The sequence below is a fragment of the Ochlerotatus camptorhynchus genome, unplaced genomic scaffold (assembly GCF_037179485.1).
Source record: "Ochlerotatus camptorhynchus isolate MF236.1 unplaced genomic scaffold, CSIRO-AGI_Acam_v1.1 ptg000114l, whole genome shotgun sequence".
NCBI lineage: Eukaryota > Metazoa > Arthropoda > Insecta > Diptera > Culicidae > Ochlerotatus > Ochlerotatus camptorhynchus.
This window is the reverse complement of record NW_027040604.1, coordinates 2,320,468-2,342,079: the sequence shown is the minus strand read 5'-3', so window position 1 is coordinate 2,342,079 and position 21,612 is coordinate 2,320,468. Positions and strand designations below refer to the sequence as shown.

General features: G+C 37.3%; 1 protein-coding gene across 5 annotated transcripts in view; it reads right to left on the bottom strand.

Annotated features, from left to right (window-relative positions):
• Nucleotides 1–21,612, bottom strand: part of cnn (centrosomin) — a 106,078-nt gene that overhangs the window by 42,569 nt on the left and 41,897 nt on the right. For all 5 annotated transcript variants that reach the window (XM_065220035.1, XM_065220036.1, XM_065220037.1 and 2 more), the window contains 2 exons: nt 12,284–12,327; nt 11,289–11,581 (listed from right to left, as the gene is read on the bottom strand). In XM_065220035.1, coding sequence (XP_065076107.1) covers nt 11,289–11,581; nt 12,284–12,327 — 337 coding nt within the window. The remainder of the gene's footprint in view (nt 1–11,288; nt 11,582–12,283; nt 12,328–21,612) is intronic.

The following is a 21,612-nucleotide window of genomic DNA, read 5'->3' as shown; positions in this document are numbered from 1 at the left end:
ATGTCAGTCGGAGGAATTGTTAAAAAATGGTTTGATACGGTTTTACAAAGCTCCAATATACACACAGCTTTTCATGCTCGGTAATAGCGGCCTGTTTGTATGAATAAATGTATCCTTCACTGTGCTTTTTGACACTATCTGGATGTTCGGGTTTTGACCCCTCCCTTTCTCTCTCCCAGCAACAGAAGAAAATGGAACAACAAACGCCCTCTAGTTAGTGTCAAAAAGCACAGTGCAGGATACGCATGTTCATACAAACAGGTCGGCATTACCGAGCATGGAAATCTGGATACACATACAGTAATATTTCAAATCTAGGGCCAAGCCGGGCACTTAAGCTAGTATATTATATTTATGGCACATGGTTCATTGTATTCGGCATAATTGCTATAAATCAATATACGTTTACACCGTATAGAGCTAATAAAGCAATCAATGTTTATCACGAGGTTTAAATCTTAATTTTGGAATAAATTAATTTCAACTTCCTTAAACTATTGGAACTTTCATCATATTCTGTTAGGAGTTAGAAGAATTGACGGTCTGAGTTTTTCATTTTCATTTTTTTCATTTTCAAGCACAGAAGGGGGTCATAGGGCCAAGTCACCAGCGAAAAATCGCTGTCCATACTGCACCAGGGTAGAGGAGGGTAGAGGTATAGATTTGGCATCACAGAATAATAACCACAGGGGTCAAATGAATCCTGTTTACGATACCGGATAGTAAGGAAAGCTGTTGAACATAGGGGATAGTCAGAGTAACAGCAATAATAGTGAAAGTTAGGAAAATAAGCAGGTAGAGATGGTTGATTTGCAATGGCTATCGACTCTGTTATATGGCCTACCGTATCAGATTCAAATTTAATGTCGTTTAGTATTGCGCTTATTACTTTTATCTTTATTCTAAGCAATCTCCTTTCATACTTGTTTGTTTTAAAGTGAACTGGATGAAATGATTGTTTTATCAAAATTATGTTAAAGTTAACTACTATTCATATTTGCTAATTAATACCTAAATGTAATTTTTAATTTTATGAAGATAAGTTGCTCAGAATAGCAGCCTGTAATTCCGTACCAGAATCCGCCTCCAATTTAATGTCTTTTGTGGATTCGTAGTAGTAAAGTTGTACTAAAAGCTAAATAGTTACCTAAAAATACTACCTAAATCGTTCACAATCAGAGCCGGGCCACTGATGAAAACCAAAACTACAACCCTGAAGAACGAATCGATATTTTCGAAGGCGAACACAACCTACTCTTGCTAGTGATTCTGTCCAATTGTTAGGTATCCAAATTATAGTCATTCGTAAATTTATTATTGAATATATGGATGAATTATCTATTATTGAATAACTATTATTTACGATAATTACATGAAAGAAATAACATATAAACTACAAACAAAACGTGACTACTAAAATCTCAAAAAGATATTCTCACAAGTATATTTCACGCAACCAGGAATCTCAAAACCATTAGACGCTATAATGATACTCTGCACATGTTAGACACAAGAAAAGGCCAAAAAGCAAGCGTCCGACACACAAAACCCGCCAAATCCACTGGCAGTCACAATCAACGATTCTACGAATCACGAGCGCTCACGAATCATAAAACCGCTGACTGCGACACTCTGAAAACGAAATTGACAGGCTCTATGCGTCAAACACCCGCCTTCCAATCTCCTCCCGCATCCAATAACACAAACCTCCATTACAACATCTAACGAATTCAAAACTCCGAAAATCACTCATCTATAGAAAGTGAGTGGAAGCAACCCTGCATGCAACTATTCTTCATGATACGCTTTGTCTGTATATCTTTCTATTAGGCCTGTGGACATGTGTTAGCTTCGAAACTTCTAACCAAACTAGAAAAATTTTGAGATGACAAAAAAAAAATTCAAAGATAATTACAAGCAATATACATATTGATTATTTTACGCAAAACCGAGCAAGTGATATTAAATCTCTTGTATTGTATGCTAATGCTAATTGACTGTAACAAAAAATATTAATAAAATGATATGCAAAATTTACTAGAAGGTCATTACTTTATTGGTGAGAAGTTTCTAATAAGCCCTCCCAGTTCCTCTGTATACAGAACAAATCTGATACTATAATCAGAATTGCTCAGTCTGCATGAAGCAGCCGATTGCATCAAGGAAGTTCTATTAACAACCAAGAATTAATCGTTTGAGGTATACTGAAGCATTAAGAAGGTGATATGTGTCACTATGGGAAATCATCATCGTTGCAAATATAAAGAAATTAAACATAACCCTTTTTTTTTTTTTTTTTTTTTTTTTTTTTTTAACTCTTTATTTGTTCCAAATTCAAAATAAATTACATTTCATTTTTAACCTAGGTGCTCCAGTTACTACAGTAACTTACCAGCCTTAATTGTTATGATATATATCTAAGTGTTTTTACATTGTTCCTGTCTTGGCAATTCAGTATTTTAAACAGGTTTTTTAAACCTGCATGTCAGTATAACAATTGATAGCTTAAAACTAAATAACTAAAACTAAATCTTATCTAAGTATAAAGGGAATTAATCGTTGCAATTGAGGATTGTAACGATTTTTGCCGGAAATTATTAATTATTTTGTTGGACATTTGTGCTAAAGTCTCAACATTCGAAATTCTATGTACTTCGGTAGTACTGTACCAGGGAGGCAACTTCAAAATCATCTTCAGAATTTTGTTCTGAATCCTTTGAAGTGCTTTTTTCCTGGTAGTGCAACAACTAGACCATATTGGCACAGCGTAAAGCATGGCCGGTCTAAAAACTTGTTTAAATATTAGAAGTTTATTCGTCAGGCAAAGTTTGGATTTCCTGTTTATAAGAGGATACAAACATTTTATATATTTGTTACATTTGGCTTGAATGCCCTCAATGTGATCTTTAAAAGTTAATTTTTGGTCAAGAACTAATCCAAGATATTTCACTTGGTTTGACCAGGAAATTGGAACTCCGTTCATAGTGACTATGTGACTACTACTAGGTTTCAAAAAGGAAGCCCTAGGCTTATGTGGAAATATTATAAGTTGAGTTTTGGAAGCGTTGGGAGAAATCTTCCATTTTTGTAAATAAGAAGAGAAAATATCTAAACTTTTCTGAAGTCTGCTGCAAATAACACGAAGACTTCTTCCTTTAGCGGAAATGCCTGTGTCATCAGCGAACAAAGATTTGTGGCAACCCTGAGGCAAATCAGGGAGGTCCGAAGTGAAAATGTTATACAATATAGGCCCAAGAATGCTACCCTGAGGAACTCCTGCTCTAACAGGTAGTCGATTAGATTTGGAATTTTGATAATTTACCTGCAGAGTTCTGTCAGTTAAATAATTTTGAACTAATTTCATAATGTAAAGTGGAAAATTAAACTTTTTCAATTTAGCAATCAAACCTTCATGCCAAACACTGTCGAATGCTTTTTCTATGTCTAGAAGAGCAACTCCAGTTGAGTGGCCTTCAGATTTGTTTGAACGAATTAAATTGGTAACTCTCAAGAGTTGATGAGTAGTTGAATGCCCATGGCGAAATCCAAACTGCTCATCTGCAAAAATTGAGTTCGTATTGATGTGAAGCATCATTCTATTCAAAATTATTTTTTCAAAAAGTTTACTTATTGAAGAAAGCAAACTTATTGGACGGTAGCTAGAAGCTTCAGCTGGATTTTTATCCGGCTTCAAAATTGGAACAACTTTTGCATTTTTCCATTTATCAGGAAAGTATGCCAAATGGAAACATCTGTTAAATAATTTTACCAAGAAAGACAAGGTACTCTCTGGGAGTTTTTTGATGAGGATATAGAAAATTCCATCATCACCTGGAGCTTTCATATTTTGAAACTTTTTAGTTATAGACCTTACTTCGTCCAAATCAGTCCCCCAGGAATCATCAAAAATATTTTCCCGAGAGAAAATATTCAGAAAATCCCCAGCAACCTGATTCTCAATAGGACTAGTAAGACCCAAACTGAAATTATGGGAACTCTCGAATTGCTTAGCAAGTTTCTGAGCTTTTTCCAAATTTGTGATCAAAATTTTACCACCTTCTTTAAGCGCTGGAATTGGCTTTTGAGGTTTTTTCAAAATTTTTGTGAGTTTCCAAAAGGGTTTGGAACTCGGGTCTAATTTAGAAACATTATTTTCAAAAGTTTTGTTCCTCAGGGCAGAGAATCGCTTTTTAATTTGTTTTTGCAAATCCCGCCAGATAACTTTCATGGCAGGATCGCGTGTTCTTTGATATTGTCTCCTACGGACATTTTTAAGACGGATCAAGAGCTGAAGATCGTCGTCTATTATAATTGAATCGAATTTAACCTCGCATTTTGGTACTGAGGCAGCTCTTGCTGCAACTATAGAAGTAGTCAGAGATTCAAGAGCATAATTAATTTCATCTTTGGTTTGCAAAGGAATGTTTGGATCGAAGTTATATTCCATAAATGTTCGATATTGCTCCCAATCAGCCCTATGGTAATTGAAAGTAAAGCTGTTGGGATTAGAAATTATTTCTTGGGATATTTCAAAAGTTACTGGAAGGTGATCAGAACCGAAGTCAGCATGGGTAACCAATTGGCTACAAAGATGACATGAATCAGTTAAGGCCAAATCAATAGTTGAGGGATTTCTTGCAGAAGAAAAGCATGTTGGGCTGTTTGGATATTGAATAGTGTAATAACCTGCAGAACAATCATCAAACAGAATATTACCATTGGAATTGCTTTGAGCATTATTCCATGAGCGGTGTTTTGCATTAAAATCACCAATAATGAAGAATTTAGACCTGTGACGGGTAAGTTTCTGAAGGTCACCCTTGAGAAAATTCTTTTGCTGGCCTACGCATTGGAATGGCAAATAGGCAGCTATAAACGTAAGTTGTCCAAATTTTGTTTCAACAGAAACTCCCAAAGTTTCAAAAACTTTGGTTTCAAATGAAGAAAGTATTTTGTGTTTGATTCGTCTATGAATAATGATGGCAACGCCACCACAGGGTCCATCAAGACGATCATTTCTATAAATTAAATAATTTGAGTCCTTCTTAACCTTATGGCCAGGTTTAAGGAACGTTTCAGTTATAACGGCAATATGCACGTTATGAACTCTTAAAAAATTAAATAGCTCGTCTTCATTATCTTTAAGAGATCGAGCATTCCAATTTAAAATGTTTAATGCTTTAAAATCCATTACTGAATTTTAAAGTCATGACAATATTATTAGCAAATTTTACTCCAGTTTGAATAGCATCAAACATGGAGTTAGATTTAAGCATATCAGAAATCATGTCAATTAATGAATTCTGTAAAAATTCCATTTTAGGAGCAGTAATGCTTCCTAAGTCAAAATTGTCAAAATTTCCGTTAGAACGTTGGTTAGTATTTTGATTTCTACCCGCTGCAATAGCAGCATAGGTAGCTCCATTAACTCGCTGAACATTGTTAGCAGCGAGGGGAGTAGGTACAGATGAAACATTTGAAGCAGGGGTGATATTTGTACCTACGGGTACGAATGTAGAATTTGTTCCTCGCTGACCGTTGTTAACAGCAGAGGAATTTGTACCTGGTCGGAAACGTGGAGCGTTTCCTACCTGACGGTTAGAACGAGATTGTAGGATCGCTTTGCGAGTCTTACATTCCCAAAAATTGGATTTGTGGTTTTCACCACAATTTGAACATTTAAATTTCTTAGGATCTTCCTTCACAGGACAGTCGTCCTTTGCGTGAGAGGAATCACCACAATTCATGCATTTAGCTGGCATGTAGCAATTTTTAGTTCCGTGACCCCATCCCTGGCACTTACGGCACTGAGTGAGGTTTTGGAAATTTCCTCCAGTCTTCCTTAAGTGTTCCCACTTCACTCGGACATGGAGCATAAGGCTAGCTTTTTCTAAGGCCTTAAGGTTGTTTAGTTCACTAGACTTGAAGTGAACTAAATAAAAATCATTAGAAATCCCGTTGCGCGAATCGCCAGGACGGGATTTCATTTTCATTTTGATTACTTGGAGTGGCACAACTCCAAGTAATTTTGCCAGTTCATCTTTGATCTGATCCAGGGATTCACCACTGGGCAGTCCTTTCATGACAACCTTGAACACACGTTCAGTTTTGGTGTCGTAAGTAAAAAATTTGTGCTTCTTCTCAGTAAGATACTTGAGAAGACATTTAAATCCGTCCAAGGTTTCAGCCAATACACGGCATTCACCCCGACGTCCAATTTGTAGTGAAAACTTAACTTTCACGAAATTCAAAAGTTCCATGCGAAGAGCATGGAAATCGGTAGTGGTTATCACAATAGGGGGAATCTTTTCCTTCTTGGCATTAAGCCGGGAAAGTTTACTAGAATTTTTCTTGGATGATGGATCATTCTCATCATCCGTGAGCAAATCAAATTGATTACTCAAATTAATTTCATCAGAAGGGGGGTCAAGAGTTTGCCCCTTTCTTTTGCGTTTAGGCGCCATGGCGGCAGTAAATTTTTATCCAAATCGACTTCCAAGCAGATTACTATAAGAATCTGAAGGATCAAAGAGGAATTTTCCAAATCGATATCCAAGAAGGATTACCTCGGGTAGGGTCCAAACAAGGATCGAAGAGGAATAAGAGGAGTTGAACAAGGTAGAGAATTTTTACAGGTTGAGCACTGAAAAGTGCGATTATGCGATTATCCAAATCGACTTCCAAGCAGATTACTATAAGAATCTGAAGGATCGAAGAGGAATTTTCCAAATCGATATCCAAGAAGGATTACCTCGGGTAGGGTCCAAACAAGGATCGAAGAGGAATAAGAGGAGTTGAACAAGGTAGAAAATTTTTACAGGTTTAGCACTGAAAAGTGCTGTTTAAATTTGTTGTAGCTTTAGGTAGTAGTAACACTTCCTTAAGCAAAAAGCAAATAGATCCGCACGGCAAGAGAGCACGATGCGGACTGAAACATAACCCTTTGCTTCAGTACCGTCAACCTCCATGTCCATGGGGAGGGAAGAATTGACGGTCTGAGTTTTTGAATTTTTAAGTAGGGGAACTTACGTATTCTCGTCAGTCAGAACAACGTCCGTGCTTCTATTAGCATTTTATCAGCGTCACGCACGCATTTGACGTGTTTGTTTGTTTACATTTATTTGCTGCTTGCTACTCTATCCGAATAAATTGTCCGAAACTGTTTGAAAATGTTTTTACAACGCTCCAAACTTCTCAGGTGAGTGTGACTGTTGTTGGAAATCTTTTTTTTTCTTCGGCAATCTTTCCATTTGAACTGCGTGTTAGGGGCCATTCAATAATTACGTAAGCATGATTTCCAATATTTCAGACCCCCCCCCCCCTCCCCCCCTTGTAAGACATAGTAAGATTTTTCAATACCACCCCTCCCCCCCTGTAAGATCTTACCAACTTTTTTTTTCTAAGATCGGTATTTCGAAAGAATCGGCTTTTTGGTGATCAAAACAACACTTTTTTATTTAAACAACCATTTAAAAGGCAAAAAGAACTTCACCGATCAGTTGAAGCAGCCTGATTTAAAATAAACGTACAGTATAAGGTAAATGAGATATGTTAAAATGTATGTGTTGTTACTTACTTTACTGAAAAATAACGCATAACTGCTGCGTTTTCTCAGTTTCATTGCTTCAATTATTTGAATTTTGATACTGACTGCATTTTGCAAGTCGTCAAACGATTTATTGGCTTCTTTGATTTCTCGCCAAACATCATTCGCTTTTTGTTGTGCAACAGCTGCTGAAAATTCCGAATGAGCTTCCTTAAAAGCCCGCTGCAGCTTGATGTGTAGGTCCCCTCGTTTAGACATACCGTTTAAAAAACGATAACAAGACAAAAACGTTTTAAAAATTACGGAAATTACAAAACTATGTACTTAAATCGATCAATTTCTATCACACCAAAACAACTTGCAACTCTCGACGTAACCAACAAAACAATCGCCATATTGTTATGATATCAGTCAGTTTCGAGCAAGGTTTTAGAAAATCAAATACCAGGTAAAAAAAAAAACGATTTATAATAGTAATAGTCCTTGACGTATTGGTATTCATTATTGATGTATTGTTTAGAGCATTAGTAAACTGGAAGAGTGGATGACATTATTAATAAACGATCCATTAACGGGAAGATTACCGCCGGGTCCGTAGAAATCGACCTTGACGTGCATTTTATTTTTTCTAAAATTCTTTCAAAAAAATATCAAAAATTCAAAAACATCCGTTTTTTTTTCGTAGATTTCAAAGAAAATTTACACATAAAACATTTTTTTATCTCATTATTTAAAAAAGTTGGATATAAAACAAATTAAAAAATCTGATTTTTTCGATATTTTATATCCAACTTTTTTAGATACAGAAAAAAAATTGTAATACGTCAGTTTCCTTTGAATTTTGCGGAGAAAAACTGATGTTTTTACAGATTTTTGGTATCTTTTTTCCAATATTTTCAGAAAAATATAAACGTGAATTTTTCGGCGGTGGCGGTAAGCTTAATTCCGCTTAAGCTGATGGTGAAAGTTAGGATATTCAAATTTTACATAGGTATCTTCGATGTCTCTTCAAATATTGCTTCTTGCGGTGATAAAATAAATATATTTTGTTTTTTTTTGACGTAGACTACGTCTTACGGGAAGGTACTGGGGGTAAATCGAAAATCTAAAATTGCGACCGTCACGAAAAGGTGTTATTTTTTGAACGCTATAAGCTTTGTCATTTTTAGATGAAATTAAAATCCGAACACACCAATCGATAGGAAATACCTTTCGTAAGCTGTTGCAATAAACTTTTTTTTTCAATTTTTCATAAAAATCTGTTTAAAAAATGGACAAAAGTGATAATTTTATCACTGTTTTCATGAAATAACCGTTCTCCCCAAACCCAGTCCTCATAATCAAGTACAATTTGGTTGCACATCGTGCTGCTTGAATCAGAAAAGTTATAAAACAGCGCTGCTAATGTGCCTCAACTCATTTTCGTTTCGGACGGCGGGTAAGCAGGTAGCAGCAGCAGTAGCAGCAGTAGCTCCTTGCCTGAATGATAACTACAAATCTCGATTACTTTTCGGAAGGGCATATAAGCTTTTGTAAACAACGCATTTTATCGTCGGATTGGCATAACTAATAGCTCGCCCCACATACTAACACCATAGAGGTAACTCTAAGACCACTGGGTCCCGAAGAAAATCATTATTATTTTTGGCTCACTCAGTACCAGAACAACGGTCCCAAGCAGTCCCAAGCTATTTCACTCACCCCTGCATGTTCTGCATGAATCCACACACCCCTGATGTTATCTGTCAAACTTTCATAGCGAATCAAAACAAACATAGTGTAGTAATAGAATTTCAACTAGAATAGGGTACGTTAATCGTTTGCTTGGGACCAATAGGCTACTAAAGTGGTGAGCCAATTTAAAATCGTTAGTTTCGTATTGATTGTTGCTAACACCGCTAACAGTTTAGGAAAATTTTCCCCTATCTGATGGTAGTACTAGAATGCGTGGGCGAGCTACCAGTTGCGCCAAATCGACAATCAAATGCGTTGTTTACAAAAGCTGATACCACAAACGAAGTGACAGACGACTAACTGGCGAAGAAATCAATTAAAATAATGTGGTTCGCTGTAATAGAATTTTCTTAGAAGCTTGTGCCATCATCCACCAGATGGGATAGTATTTTTGTTTTGGTTTTGCACAAAGTTGATTTTGTGTACAATGATTCTTTGACAGTGTGCAAAGAGTTTGTGCTGATACGTTCCTTCGAAAAAGTAATCGAGAAATACTTCTTGGGCTGTGTACCAATTGCCGAGTTAAATTTAACTCGTGGTTAAACATGACATTTCGTAAGTTATTTTCAATGTTCGAAAATGCCGGAAATTGATCAGTTTTCAAACAGAACTCAGCCACGGGTACCAAAATTTAACTTCTAGTCAGTCCGAAATAACCACGCTCGTATAGCAGGGTTATTCGATAGCTCATCTGTCACATTTAACCACGAGTTAAATTCAACTCACCCATTGCGACACAGCCTTGGAAGTAAAATTAGTTGCCTCTTTATAAATTCAGGCTGTTTAGGTTGGACCTTCATGTGAAATTTCGGTATTGGTAGTCAATATTTCGCTATCAGAACATTTAAGCTTGAAATCCCTCCATTTAATTCTCGGTACATTTTTAATCTATTGATGGAATTAAAAAAATCTTAATATGAATCCTGATGAATGTGACCCGACCCGACTTGAAAAGAGATTATATCTCATTATATCTTAATATGGTTTTTTTAAGATTTCGTGCGTTTTGTGAACACACATTCATTATTTTGCATAAGAACACGGGTGTTTCTGTGGTGATAAAAAGGATAAATTATCAGACGGTACCTCTTTTTATGTATGAATATATATTCGCATTTTTATGAGGTCCTGAATTTAACCAAGTTTTACTGAGTAAGAAATCCAAAATATGTACATAGGACCGAAATCATAGGTTACTTCTACTGTATTTTAAATCAATATCTAGAAAAAATGCACGAGAATTTCACTACACAGCTTAAAGTAGTCTACGTCAACCCTGCGGTCGTGTCTTGTACACAACCCCACCATTGTTGGTATTATTCTTTGGTATTTTTCCTCTTATGTCATGCTGGTCAATACCAAATTTTGGTACCAGATCAGAATTAGGTATTCATTAGTTATTTTCTCCTGCTCGGGTAATGGTGATTACTGTCAGAAGTACGGACTAGCAAATTGAACATTAAACGCAATTCTAGGAAATACTAGAATTGTTATTTGGAAAGCTGCACTAACAATCTTTTTCTTACGTAAGATTTGTATGAACCCCCCCTCCCCCCATCATAAGAGATCGTAAGAAATTTGAAAACCCACCCTCCCCCCCTAAATGCTTACGTAATTATTGAATGGTCAAACCTACTATTCTATTATCGGCAACTCGAAATTAGCCGCATTTTGTAGAGCAGAATCGTTTGCGAAGTTTGTTGTGTGTGTGTGATAAAATGCAGTGAAATTACCGTTTAAATTTTGATTTCCGAAAACAGTCAATGGGTGCCGAAACCGTCCTTTACCCTATGAGTTTAAAAGAAGACAAGCTACTCCTCGCCCAATTTTGGTGGTACATATATCAAAAGCGTTCCTTATACTTTATCACACCCAGTTTCCACGTATGCAGCCGAGCGTGGACAATGAATTCACGCACCCATAATTTCGTCATCCATAAGTGCAAACCCTCAGAACACCCAGAACATCTTCACCCAATCATCTCTCGTTCGTAGGTCTAGGTACCTACCTTCAAATCAATGTTCTGCTTGAACAAATTCTCCTGCGCTCCCGTCCCGTCCGTCGATGAGCCGTGACCGATTCCAGTGTTATTGCCACCGCTGCCGCCGCTAATGTTGCCGGGAGTTCCCGCCTTAATACCGGCATTCTCCTCTAGAAAATATATCCGCAGTTTTAAGTTGAAATTTTCCTTCCTCAGCGCGGACATCTGCTCTTCGTGCTCGCGCAGGGAACGCCCCGGACCCGGACTGGTGGGCTGTCCGGCCAGGGTATTCATCGAAGGCGAGCGAAAGCCCATGGAATCTGAAAGGAATCGAATTTATTGTTGAAAAATACCGGCAAATTAGTGAAGGGGTATTACGGAGATAATCCATTCATGCGGCTTTCGGTAACGTTCGTGGACGGATTGGCAATTAAACAACGAGTCGTGAAAAACTGAAAATGATGACGATGCTGGGAAACGCTTTCTGAGCGGTGGTTGGTTTCAAGCTGTTTCAAGCAGATGACAGGCTTTGATTGATTCAAAACATGCCGTTGCTGAGCGTCGCGCGATTTATGACAGCATGTTGGCGTTACCCATAGCATGCTTGGATTGTTCCGGTTTAGGGTGACTAAATGCAGTATGACGTTTTAAAACAAATATTGCCATTTCAGGGAAAATATTACGACGCAACTGACAGCCGCAGCTTGCTATTGCCAAATCAGAGAAAAGAATAGCATTTGGCGTCAGATTACCAACCAGATTACCAGCTTTAATAGCATGCTGTGGCTGTCAGTCGCGTCGAATTATTTTCGCTGAAACGGCAATATTAAAGCTGATAATCTGACACCAAATGCTAATTGTTATCTGAATTGGCAATTACAAATATTTATTAACAATTACAAAACATGTGATCCTACGATACATTATTGTAAGCAATGCCGATACCCTTTCAAACTGTTCGAAACTCATGAGAGGATGGAATCGGCTCAGCTAAAAAGCTCAAAATAAAAAAAATTACTTACATGAATTATCCATGGTGGCATCTTGTTGTTGTACGGGGCTTCCACTGCAAATAAAAACAAAAAAAATTACGTTACTACCTTGACACGTCAAATATTTTTTTGTATCTTGTAATGACTTCAATTCCAACAATGCAAATGTTTGTTGTTGCAGTTCTGATCGAAGCAAACACAAACGTACATACGTTCTCTGGGTCAATAAACATTTTTCCACACATTTACGCTCGATTGGTGATATACATTTGCCAGCGAACGAGCAAATGGTGCAGCACCAAGTGCATGGGGTTTGAGGCGTAGTAATATAACTTCACATAAATCACAACCATCGCTGCTGCCGTCGGCTAGCATCTGTTTCTGAGATGAGATCAGCCCGGAGCACCCACGCATTTCCTACTAAACGCACTCGATATGTCCAACCTATCAACTAATGCCAGTGGCAGTCCGTGTATGAATTGATTCGAAGCGATTTAGTGAATGTAGTTTGCTAACTTCCACACTTTCGGATGGTGCTGTTAATTTGATTAGATTTGAAGATGATGATGAATAGTGGGCAGCGAAAATCTCCAACCGATGATGTGCTATCGCAGGAGCAATAGCCGGTGGTTTATTTTTATGATTCAATATACCGCAGTCTAGAGGCAAAATTAATTAAGATCACGCTGCGCGATGGTAATGACAATCCATGACCGGGGAGGACGTTGACCGCGGAACTTGGCACTCAGTCATAATTCGAGTTGAAGGATCACAGTAGTGCACTAATTTGCACTCATTAGAAAAGAGACGGGGGAAATTTCGACCGTGAAGACCAATTGTTGCCACGTTTACGACGTTTAAGGAAGCATCTAATCGGTCATCACCGAAATGACTAAGCCCCGCTTTTATCTAAAACCACAAGTAAACACGGCCAGGAAAGTGGTTAACTGTTATCTCTAGAAGTTACGATTAAGCTTAAAGGCCCAGCGCAATGGCAGCGGCAGCGGAAAAACCCAATCTGAATAAGCCTACTTGTCGAATTGAAAATTAGTTAGAACCAAATCGACATCGGTTAGGCATCTTGATGTAATCTGTGACCACTGTCAAACTTGCCGTTTCCATTCCGTTTGGGCCTTAAAGCGTGGAGGAACGTGAAATTCTTATCACTCTAGGTTTGTCAGAACAAGCGTAGTAAGCTGGGTGTCGTTGGCGTTTAACTGATAAAGGAACGCCGAAGAAGTAGGCTTTCTTTGGGAGTGTGTCTGTGAGTGATTGTCAGTTTGTGAGGGTAAATTCGCAATAAGTAATTGACTCAATTGGTCACTAAACTGCCTGAAGATGTGGTGAGTAATTGATGATGTGACTGATGGAGCATGTGTGTACATAGAAAGGAAAGTATTATGACTGATAAAGAAATTGATGGCTGAGCAACGGTTCTTTTTTTCTGCGAATAACTTGAATGCAATCAGTTTAGTTTAGTTTTCTTTATTATCGAAACTTTCAGTCGTTTGAAAGCAATTAATCTAATAAAAGACTTTCGGGGAGGCTGTGAATTTATTATACATAGGAAAAAGGTTCTAATCTTGGCCCCATCGCTAAAAATCTGCTATTTATCAATTTAATCTAGATGAATGCGTCATTGGGACGGTACTAATGGATATTTTTTGGTCGCTATTGAAAATTTAGTCGATTATTGAATTAATGTATGGGCCCAAATTAGGGGCATTTAGGACAACATTACATCCATTTCCCCTACTAGAACAAAGTGCCATTCAGTGTTGGAAAAGTTCGCGATATTTCACGAAGTTCACAAACAGGGTGTCTACTCAATCCAAGGAATCAAATTCCCTGAGTTTTCCAGGTTTTTCCAGGTCGGATGAAAAAAATTCCAGGTGCATACAAATTATACACATTATTAATTTTTTTTTCTATTTATCCATCTGGAATCCCTTTTATGTACTTATTGATTTATACCCTGTTCACATTACAGCCTATATCACGTAATATAGGCTGTCTTGCAATGAGCACTCATACATAGGATTTCCAGTGAAAACTAGATGTATGAGTGCTCATTGCAAGACAGCGTATAGCATGTGATCGGGGTATTATGTTATTTTCGATTGTTCAAACTTGGGCGTAGGTACTTGTAAGTCGGCTCAGCAAAAAAGTTATTGAATATTACAGCAGAACAGATGCACATAGGTTGTTTAATATTAATTTGTACAATTTATGTTTAGTAAATGCACCAATGGTGGAGGTACGTTAGTAAAATATACTTCTACAGCGGCTTAGGGAGACTCTATAAGCCGCCATAGGAACACATTGCATTAAAGTACCTCCACTATTGGTGCATTTATCCTACACATAATTTGCGAAAATAAATTATATCCATGGGTGTAATATTGTATTTGGTTTTTGCAATCACATTAGTTATTCATACAGTAGCATGCATTAGGTCAATCAATATTACATTCTTTTTTGGTATTTGTGTAGTATTTTTTAATTCAAGAATATAAATACAAGTAAGAAACCTATCTATACTATTCGATAAAACGATATATCAAAATTTGATAACAATATGCTTTCAAAAACAAAATATCATTTTAATAATATGTTTGAGTTCAACTCTGTTTGGAAGATCAAGACAGAATAAATCATGGTTTCACATGTCTTAAAATCTCTTAAGGTCCGTTTAGACTATCTGATTTCTTGGTCTGATTTTGACCGCCGCCATAATGGAAAAATCTGCTCAAATTTACTTTCGACACACTTTGTCGAACGGGGGGTGTTTGCTGGTGTTCACACTGCCTGCATATGTCAAAAAAACTGTCAATGTAGATTTCAAAACAAAACTGTATCAGGAATCAAAAGTAAATACTTCCATCATGAATTACCGGAAAATTGCTCTTGTTTCGGCAGACGTATTTGCTTTTATTATTTTAAATAAAATGAGAAGGAGAAGGTGAACTTTGTGGAGTAGGAAATGGTTGCTCAGGAGGAACACCGGCAGGGATCTGACTCATCTTGTCCTTCAAGAGCTGCGATATGAAGATGAAAATGGATTTCAAAACTTCGCCAGGATGTCGATACCAACTTTAGACAAGCTAGTGGGAAAAGTTCTCACTAGATCTACATGATTCCTTGAGTTCTGAAAATTTCTGTTAACAACGCAATTCTGCAAGGTCTTCAAACCTTTTGACGTCCCTGAAGTTTTGTTTCTGTTCTCCGGTAAAATTTCTTTAAAGATCAACAATCTTTCCTGATGATCTGCAAATTTCTCGGTAGTTCTACAGATTTCTTTGAAGTTCTGTGTGTTCTTCAGAAGTTCTGCAAATTTTCCTAAGAATCTACAAAGTTTCTGAATCCCTGAAGATTTAAGATCCTTGAAGATCGACAATTATCTCTGATGTTCACAAAATTTCTAATAATCTACTAACTTCTCGAAAGTCCTGTAATTTTTTCTGCAGATTTTCATGATTCAATAAATATCTGAAAATATCTCTGAACATCTATACAACTTTCTAAAGAATTAAAAGATTATCTAGAAATTTTTGAGCTTTCCGGAAGTTTTAGGAAGTATTCTGAAGTTTTTCTAATTTTTCTCAAGCTGCGCAAATATCTCTAAAGATCAGCGAACATACCTGAAGTTCTGTGAATGTCTCTCAAAATCCAAGAACCGCAGTAAAATTCTGAAAATTTATTTAAACATCTGCTAATTTTTTAGTAGATTTACGATCTACCCTCTGAATTGTCTGAAGTTCCTAAAATTTATTTCAAATTCTGTAATGTTTTCTAAAGTACTGCATTTCTGCTCTAAAGATCTATGAACTGCGCTGAAGTTCAATAAATTTCACAGTAGATCTCTGAACTTTTCTAAAGTTCTTTACATTTCTTTGTGGATTCTTGATCTAAAGATCGGCGAACTTTCCCGATCTGTGTGTTTTGCTGAAGTTTTGCAAATTTGTCTAAAAACGTACGAACTTTCTGACGTTCTACAGACTTCTCTTAAGGTCTACGGACTTCTCTTAAGGTCTACGGATTTCTCTGGAAGTTCTTTAGATCTATCTATTCCCGACTTCCATGGAGTTCTGCAAAATCTTGTACTTTTGTACTTCGCTGCGATTTGTTTTTGGAATTGAGGTGCTTTTCTGACATTTAACGAATTTTTCTGAAGATCTCACATTTGTCTGAAACTGTGAAACTTTCTGTCAAATTTCTGCTCTATTCCCAGGATCTACAAAAAAAAAAACCTTGAGGCTCAATAAATTTCTCAGTAGATCTGCAAACTTCTCTGATGTTTTGTAAATTCCTCTGTAGGCTCTCGGCCTGAAGATCTGAAAATTTCCTTGAAGATCTTCTAAATTACCTAAAGATGTCAAAATTTATCTGAAAATATTTGAGCTTCCTTGAAGTTTTAAATGTCTCTCTCAGAATCTACAAATTTTCCTGAAATCGTGTAAATATTTTTTTTTTAAATTGCAGAACTTCCCTGAAGTTCTGCAATTTTTACTGAAGATCTAATAACATTTCTGAGATTCTTGTGATTTTTTCAGAAGTCCTGTAATTTTTTTCAAAGTTCTGTAGCTTTGTTCTGAAGATATACGAACTTTTCTGATGTTGAATATTGTTTCGAGGATCTCCAAACTTATGTGAAATACTTTATATTTCACTGTAGATTCTTGGACTTGTCTAAAGTTATGCGAATTTCCCTGAAGATTTGCAAAATTTCGCTTATAGTTTTACAAATTGATTTGAAATTATTTTTGCTTGCTTGAAGTTTTGAAAATTTCTTTGAACATTGATCTGAAGATCTACGACCTCTCTTGTGATTTTGTTTTTATGAATTTCTATTAATTACTTTTAACTACGAACTATTCTGAAACTCAACACATTTCTCAGTAGATCTCAGACCCTCTCTGAAGCTCAAAAAAATTCTATGTAGGCTCTCAGACCTGCTGTCTGGCATGCTTATTCTTATACAATACATGCTTCGTATGGTTCCTTTTGACGGTTGCCAGTCTCTCTTCTTCGACTGTTTCCTTTTTACGACGATTTTGATCCTCCACATACAAATCAGCGAAGAGCGAGCGTGACAAGACTCTCTGAATGAACTTGTCTCGTTCGCACACGTTGTCTTAGCTGTCAGATGCTTGTCAAGTTCAGTGCCCTTAAGAAACGTTTCGACGAACTGAAAAAGTAAAATTCCCGGTTTTCCAGGTTTTTCCAGGTTGTAGACACCCTGTCAAAGGGAAAAGTTCGCGATTCATAGTGAGTTTACGCGAACTTTTCCATCACTGATGCCATTATGTATTGCGCATTTCACACCAAAGTAGACTCCTGTGATAAAAATAATCCCTAAACAAAGTTCTCACACTAGAAGAATAAAAATTTTCAAGGTTAAAAAAATACTTTATTTTCAAAGGTAGCATTGTGTCATTTTTTTTCTTATTATTACTGGGCTCAGCGAAAAAAAAATCTGAGGGATTTAAATATTGCAATATGAATCAACCAAGCTTATTCACATACAATCAGCAAGAAGTCAACGATGGCAGGAGATGCCAAATTTGCCAAGCGAAATTAACTATAAGCTTTTAACTTCTGATAACAAGAGTGGTATTTCTTGATGATCTCCAGAACTTGACTTGACAGCTTGATAAAGCAATGGTTACTGTAGTAATGAAATTGGGTTGTTAGCGGAGTGCTTAAAACAGCAAAAAAGGTTATCTTCTTTTTAATTCCACTTAATTAATTTTGGTATCGTTGCTGAAACACTAATTCTCGGGTCATCCAACCTTTCTTGTTGCTACGATAATGCACAGGGAGATTCGCTTTCTGTAAATTTTTAATGCCTGTTGGATTCGGGACATTGTTGATAACCAACGGCTTCATCATCATGGACCCTTTCGCGTTAGAGAAAAACATGATTGAGAACCCTTTTTTGTCCCCCATACCCATATTGTAGAGTTAGCCATTTTTATCTAGGGGAAAGACAGCTTTTGATCATGAGTAATATTGGAGTTAATTTTGAGTAACTCGAGTTGCTCATTATTGAATGCACGGTAGAACAGCAACCTGTTATTGTGCGTATTTTTTTCTTCAAAAGTCAAGGTCAGATGGTTGGTGAAGCAAACATTCAAGAAGTCTTCAACCCACCATCATCCAACGACGTATCATACTGAATCCCTATCCACAAATCCCATCATCTTCGTATCTTGTCTGCACCTTATTAAGCAGATGTCACTTGTATTGAATGCAGACATCAACACGCAGAAAACTGCATTCGTAAAACAAATCCAAGTGTTTAAGCGTCTCTGAGAAGCGTCAATTAAATTACCATAACATCTTTGATAGAGTAATGTCAAATATTTTTTGTTTTATTCTAGGTAATGCTCGTGGTTATGAAAACATTTTTACTCATGTTCAGCGACTGGAAATTGATGAAAAATTGTGTTTGGCATAATTTGAGGATTTAGTATTATGGCAACTTCTCCGGATATGTTTTCGTTTTATACCCTATTGTCCACTCATAATCAAAAGCTTCCGCTTGACTCTACGATTATCCAAGTTAATCATCCAGTCCAAGCTAAAATATCCCGTAGCGACCCTCAAACGGTTTCACAAAACTTTCGACTGATGCGTAGTGGTAGAAAAAATATGTTTGTGGATGGATTGATTTGGCTTGCATAATCGCAAAGTCACACATCTTCTTCTTCTTCTTCCTCGCATTTCAAGCTTATTGCATATCGCATATTAGCTTATTGCGTGCTCTCAACTTAGTGTTCTAGATTCACTTCAACAGTTATTAATTTAGAGCTTTCGATGCCTGTACCATTGTTGCATTGGTATAATTGTGTGGTAAGTCCAATCATACTTCTATGCCCAGGGAAGTCGAGAAATTTTCCAACCTGAAAAATTCCTAGACCGGACCGGGAATTGAACCCAGCCACCTCCAGCATGGTCTTGCTTTGCAGCTGCGCCTTTACCGACTGAGCTAAGGGAGGTCACACATCTTGCTCATACTATATTTTCAAGATTACACACATCACACATATGCTGTAAATGTTTTAAATTGGGTTGGTTAGTATTAGTATCAATATAAAAAAAAAAAAAAATCGAAAAAAATCACTCTGTCAGTTGACGTTTATTCAAACAATGTTTAATTATTATTTTTGTCGATGAATGTGCGATTGCTTTGATCAATTTTGAGTAATTATGAGTTACTCATATTCACTCACTGTAAAAATATTAACTCTGAGTACAGCGGACTTGCACCTTGGTTTTTATTGAACCGATGGTCGCCATTTTGGATTCCAAAATGGTGATTTCCGACCTCTACACGTCATCCCCTTTCCGGAAATACCCATATTGTAGGGTATTTGACAGTTTTTATTGAACCGATGGCCGCCATATTGGATTCCAAAATGGCGTCTGGCATCGATTTCAGGTCTATAAATGTCGTCCCCTTTCCGAAAATACCAAGGGGTTGGTCACTCGGCACAGTGTCCCGAAAACAGATTCGGCACAATATGGGCACACCTGGGCACACTAATTGACACCCATGGTCAAAAATTTACATGATATTTAAACAAAACTAGCAACACTACTATATTACTATCATTGTTCACATTCCGGTTAACTTTAAGAATCAAAAAGGTGTCTCAAACAACTGAATAGGATTCGTTCAGAAACATTTTCACATTAAAGCCAAGATCAAGGCCAAAATATAAACAGTTTTCTTCGTTTTCCAATCGTAAAAAGAATATGATTATATATTTACTGGAAAATAAAACTAAACTGAGCTGGAAAAACCGAGGGGGGTTGGGAAGGAGGTATGGAGTGGTTAGTCAAAACCTGAGTCGTGAAGCATAATGTTCAGAATAGAAAGGGATTATTCTGATTGTGGCTGATACCATTGATGCTGGTCAACGCGTAATACGTTTGTCGAGGCAGAGATATCAGGTTCTACACGTTGATAATCGCAGATCATAATGCTGGAGCAAGGCGTTCCGCAAACATACTTCCGCGGAAAACGTTAAATTTGATATGGTAGGGGTACAATCCGATCAGTCGATCGCTTTTCTCGGGGGCATTTTTGGCTATTGCTTGTATCAGAAACGAAATTTATGATTGTGGGAGCCGTTCAAACTTTCCACACAATCGCTTTTCATCGTTCTCTACGCATTTCCTGGAACTCGTAGCAACAATGTGGTAGTGTCCAATCATCCCGGCTCGCTGGCAGTGGTCTCCCTTGCCGAGTTTTTCACGTTGTTATTCTTCATGCTACTATTGTACTCCCCAGTCCTTATCAATTCCACTAGCAAGCAGTCGAAATTGAAAGTTTCGTAGCAATTCCAGTCTCGTGCTGCTTCGAATCCGTTTCAAAACATTCGAACTGTCAGAAATACCGGGTTGCTAAGCAAACCCAAATATTCACTATACACTAAAAAAAAACAGTCGGCTTAACGATCGGCACTGCTGGCACAGCTGCGGCACACTCGGGGCACACTGAGAAAAAATGCCACCTTTTAAGTGTGTCGAGTGACTTACCCCTTGGAAAATACCCACATCTAGGCTCTTAAAATGTCGATTTCCGGCCTCTCTATATCATCCCTTTTCCGGTTCCTGTTCTCACATTGCACAGCAACAAGCTTTCGAGACATAACATATTAAGGAATAGGAAGTTCATGTGCACACTAGTGCCGCGTAGTGAGCGAGCTCTGAAATAATATGACTCGCTCTCGAGGCTCTCGAGATACAGTTTATTTAAGAAGTTTATGTGCATCTAGCGCTGTGTAGTGAGAGAGTTGTGAACTTATATGACCGATGGTGGTCATATAAGTAAAAGGACATGATCACCTGAACAACTTTGTTAAAGTCAGTAACCTTCTATATGACCAGGATTTTGAGATGCAGCTTAGACAGGAAGCTCATGTGTATACTAGCGCTACGTAGTGAGAGAGTTCTGAACTAATATGGCCACCATCCGAAAGGACTTGGTCACCTGAACAACTTCGCTGAAGACAGCAACTTTCTGTATGGGCAGGATCACGGAATATTCTATGTTGGACCCAAGTTCCATATATTATAGCGCCCGTCATAAGAAACATGAAAGTGATGCCCTTCTAGCGGCGTAGTTCCCAATTAAACCTGAATCCAATGACACAGGCTTGTTGGTCTAGCCCAGTGCAACAAGTTTGTCGAAGACAGTATAGCTTTATATATTGAACCAAATGAGATAATCCACCGCAGCCGCTATTAGTGAAAATCCCATAAGCTGAGAGTATCCTTATTTGCTGTTCCTTATTCACACCCCCGTTACCTCGGCAATGAGGATTCCTGACTGTAGTTTATATGGTGAT